The sequence below is a fragment of the Zootoca vivipara genome, chromosome 1 (assembly GCF_963506605.1).
Source record: "Zootoca vivipara chromosome 1, rZooViv1.1, whole genome shotgun sequence".
Lineage (NCBI taxonomy): Eukaryota > Metazoa > Chordata > Lepidosauria > Squamata > Lacertidae > Zootoca > Zootoca vivipara.
This window is the reverse complement of record NC_083276.1, coordinates 45,797,088-45,801,713: the sequence shown is the minus strand read 5'-3', so window position 1 is coordinate 45,801,713 and position 4,626 is coordinate 45,797,088. Positions and strand designations below refer to the sequence as shown.

Sequence of the window (4,626 nt, the reverse complement as noted above, 5' to 3'; positions counted from 1 at the left end):
CAGCAAGAAGCGGCCTCGCATCCCACAGAGGCTTATTTGGCAATACATTCTGATGAAAGCACACTGGGGAGAAATGTACTTTAAGCAAGTACTTTATATAGAGTCCAAAAACTGGGTGGGGCTTTAGGGACATGGAAGAACCTGAAACAGAATGTGAAAGGACACTGTATTGTTTGGGGAATAAAACTGTGGAATGGTTAACTAATATCAAATACACGTTGTTTAACAGGCAGCAACCCCATATATTATAACAATAATAATATTTTTCGGAAGGCGCACCTGGTCCCTTTGACCTAAAGAGGCAGCATGACCATGTAACTAGTCTCAGCTCAGACAGTGCAAACTGGAGCACCATATTATGATTTTGACATCATCTCGATAACCACCCGTGGGCAAGTCACTTACCCTTTCTGTGCCTCAGTTTCTCCATCTGTACAGTGGGGACTATTAACGCCTCCCTACCTCACAGGGGGTGTTGTGAGGATTTGTTTAGTTGATGTTTGTATAGTGCTAAATATTATTATTGATACGCTGGACTGACTCTGCAATCCTTCCGTCTCGTATTAGTGCCTCTCTGAATCGTCTCTCTTTCATTCGTACGGGGAATGCTAATGCCAGGCAGCGGTTATGCAGTGAAAACGCCTTAATCCAAAGAGCCAAACAGGAGGGATGGAGCAGGAAGACTTGGTTTAAGCCTCCCCTCCTCTCCTGGCCTAAGCCACTCAAATAATAATAATAATTATTATTATTATTATTATTATTAAAATTCTAAATCACACTTCATCAAAGAACTACAGGGCAGTTTACAATATTAAGTGCATGTGCTTTTTAGGCTCACTTATTTCATTGGGAAACTAAACATTTTCTTAATTTTCTCTCTCATGGAAATCAACTTTTAAAAAATGTAGTTCTTCACTCAGAGGCACATTTATTATTGCCAACTGGAATGTTGTTGTGTGTCATCATCACCCAACTCTCTGCAGACAGTTTCTGCAGTGTGAATGGTAGAAACACACTTCTCTTTCTTGCAGGGGTCAGCAAACTTTTTCAGCTGGGGGCCGGTCCGCTGTCCCTCAGACCTTGTGGGGGGCCGGACTATATTTTGAAAAAAAAAGAAGGAATGAATTCCTATGCCCCACAAATAACCCAGAGATGCATTTTAAATAAAAGGACACATTCTACTCATGTAAAAACATGCTGATTCCCAGACTGCCCACGGGCCGGATTTAGAAGGTGATTGGGCCACATCCAGCCCCCGGGCCTTAGTTTGGGGACTCCTGTTGTAGCACTTCATCATTTTTTAAAAAAATGCTTTTGGGGGCACAGCCCAGCACTCTTACACAGCTTCCTGTGGAGCAGCAGACGGAAACCTATCGAGCTAAGTGTTAATAGTGGTCCTGTTTTATGGGCAATGGTCCCTGTCACATACTACCATGCAAGTACCTTCTCACAGATATACCAGGTTATATCCAACACTATGAATTTGGTCTAAAACATACTTATAGGCTGGAGGCCAGTCAAAATCCTCATGCTGTCTTTGCATCCTGATGATGAAACAGTATTTTGTAGGTCATGTTTTTCAGTCTTCTGCAAGCTGTGGGCTATTTATTTTCCCTGAGGTTTGTGCAGTGCCCCTTGTTCTGCATATCTCCACTATCCTGAGAAAACCCTTTAATCCTGATTTTTATTTTTTGTTAGATTTACAAAAAGAAAACACACACCAGTAAATAAATTTTAGAAACGGAGATTAGAAAGCATTTTTTTTAATTTAAAAAAATCAAGACTCCTTGCAGTCCGCCCTGCTCTTCTTTTCTTCCCGCCCAGGGCGCCCTGCCTCAGAAACAGTTGTCATGTGGGGCTGGGCTCCGGGGGTAGCAGCCCCTCCTCCTCTTCCTCCACTCTCCAACAGCTGCTATGAGCTGCCCAAGAGAGGAGGCCAGCAGCAGTCGCCATAGAGAGGGCATGGGATGCTCCCTTGCCGCCACTGTTCAGGTGCAGCGCCAAGCTCATCCTGCTCCCTGAGCTTGGTGGTGACAGCACTGGTAGGAAAAACAAGGACATTGCGGGGTCCAATCAGAAGACAGGATGGTTTTCATAATTCCAGGAGTGTCCCTTGAAAATCGGGACACTTGGAGGGTATGGTAGCAGTATGGACCTGGGACCTCACTTTTGGTGAGCAAGGGTAGGATTTTTCTCTTTTTCAGCAACACATATTGCCGAAATTGTGCTAGCTTTGTGAATCAGCGAGCCATGAGCAACCTTGTTGCCTTTCCTTCCATGTATCAGAGAGCTGTGAGCTGTCAGTGGGAAGTCGAGTCAGTGTGGTATGGTGGTTAAAGCGCCAGACCAAGACACGAGAGACCAGAGTTCAAATCCCCACTTGGCCAGGAAATTCACTGGGTGACCTTGGGCCAGTTACTGCCTCTCAGCCTAGCCTTCCTCACAGGGTTCTTGTGCAGATAAAATGGAAATGGGAAGAACCATGTATGCCACCTTGAGCTGCTTGGACATAAAAGGTGGGGCGTTTAAATCAATAAATAAGAGGCAGAAGTGAGTGGCAGGCTGGATGGAGGCCGAAATCCCTTCAGGATTCCACACAACTTCAGACTTTTCCTGGTCTAGAGCCAGCCATTGGTTTCCTCATTCCAGCTTTAGGGAAAGAGAGGCCACTTTTACCATTTCCATACTTGCATGAAATCAATTAGTTTATAACCATATGTGATTTAGGCCTTGGTTGTCACATTAATTTGCAGTGCATTATTAAGGCCACTATGGGGTCTTTATATCATGCCTTCCTGCATCCCCGTGTGATAAATAATATGCCTTCCTAGGGTTGTTGTTTTTTTAAAGCATGCCAGAATCCATTTCAGTTTTCAGAGTTTCCCCTTGACATGGTGAAGACACACAAGAGTGCCTTCAAGTATCATATTGACTACACAAAACTGATACAGTGAAACACACACATAGCAACTCCTCCCACCCTTAAAAAAAAGGAGGGGAGAAATGTTTGGGGGAAATTGCTACAGCCGTTGGACAGCTTTTTCACCACACACATGCTTGCGTTTGAAGAGACCAAAGACATACAGAGAAAGGGGCAAGCCATTGCCACAGACAGAGTAGAACAAAACAAGATTGGAACAGGCCCCGAGTGAAGGCAATGTAGTGCACATAGAGAGACTGACTTCCTTTTGCCTACCCATTAAAAACAACAATACTTAGGTTGCACCGGGACTTCTAACTGTTATCAGATGGAATTGCCCTTTAAAAGTTTCTAAATGGCTACCTTCATAAAGTTCTTAGCTTGGCTTCATTCACTTGCTCAGAAGGATGCCCAGCTGAACAAAGATCCAGGTCTTGACAAGCCTTCCAAAGAACAGAAGTGAACTACAGGAAAGTTAATCGCTTCGAAATAGAAGATGATTGCGTGACTTGATGCTTTTTCTATTAATATTTACTGTAGGTGGAAATGAAAGAACACCTGCAGATGTAATGATACCACTCACTTCACATTTGCTATTGGGCAGGCATACATTTCTGTCAACCATTATATATGTGTGTGGGTGGCTGCTTGGCGCTCTGTGTGTGTGTGTGTGTGTGTGTGTGTGTATGCGTGCACATAGGTTTTCGGTTTGTTTCTTAAGCCACAACAAATTGACTCAAAAAAGAGAGAGAGAGAGGCACAAGTCGCTTCAAATCCACATTAAACTCCCATGTGGATGATGCAGGAATAGTCAGGCCTGGATTAGACAAGAGGGCAAAGCAGCTAAGAAGGGAATTTGGCAGACTTTGATAATATGGTACCTTGAGTGAGGACAACATTTGATTGCCCCACCCTTTTTAACATGCCCTCCTCCCTCTCGCCTTCCATCCTGTGTCCCTTTTTCGGTGCCTCCTCAGCCAGGCACCCTGTGCAGGGGAACTGCTTGCCCCACCCTAAATCCAGCATTGGGTGCATTATCACCATTTGGGCCTCGGAGAAATGAAGATGGTTATGCATTACAATGTGATAAGACACTCTCTAATTTTTAAAACAACAGAAGCTTTCTTCATATGTTACTTGCCTGAAGGAACACAGACAAGAGAGGGCTATGGAGTTGCACATTTAGACTTGGCCCTGAGGTTGTGTGGCTCCTTTCAGCCCATCACGTGCTGAGGGATAACCTCTGCAGCCAAAGAAGTAGGTGTATATAAGCAACCTTTCCAATTATTACTACTATTATTATTACTATTATTATTATTTCCCCCAAGGCAAAGTGTGAAAAAGTGATAATAAAAAAATAGATGGAAATCTCCATCAAAACTAAAATTATGAAACAGGGAACAATAATAAAAAGCGGTGAAAATGCAATAACGTCATTTCAATTTAGCTAGTCAGTTTAGCGTGAAATTTAAACAGCCGCGAGAAAAACATAACACAAGCCTGACTTTAGTGATGGTTGGTGCACATTGGGACTGGTAGGGTGGAAAGCAAGGAGATCAACAGCCAGAGCCAATGACAGCCAGAGCAAACTCATTCTGGTTTTGTTCCCATCCTCTTCCCTGCTGAGATCTACAAGCGCAACACAGAGACTAAGAAGGAAACTGTCAGGCAGCTCCACCTCCTGGGCTGGTTGTAAGAAGGCAGGT

At 43.9% G+C, this 4,626-nt stretch overlaps 1 protein-coding gene across 4 annotated transcripts in view; it reads right to left on the bottom strand.

The window, feature by feature from the left end:
- Nucleotides 1–4: 4 nt before the first annotated feature.
- MAP3K9 (mitogen-activated protein kinase kinase kinase 9) overlaps nucleotides 5–4,626 on the bottom strand; it is a 62,902-nt gene continuing 58,280 nt past the window's right edge. For all 4 annotated transcript variants that reach the window (XM_035113169.2, XM_060273735.1, XM_060273736.1 and 1 more), the window contains exon 12: nucleotides 5–141. Coding sequence is in view for 3 of the 4 variants with exons in the window: in XM_060273735.1 (XP_060129718.1) it covers nucleotides 81–141 (61 nt within the window). In the remaining variant the exon portion in view is untranslated. The remainder of the gene's footprint in view (nucleotides 142–4,626) is intronic.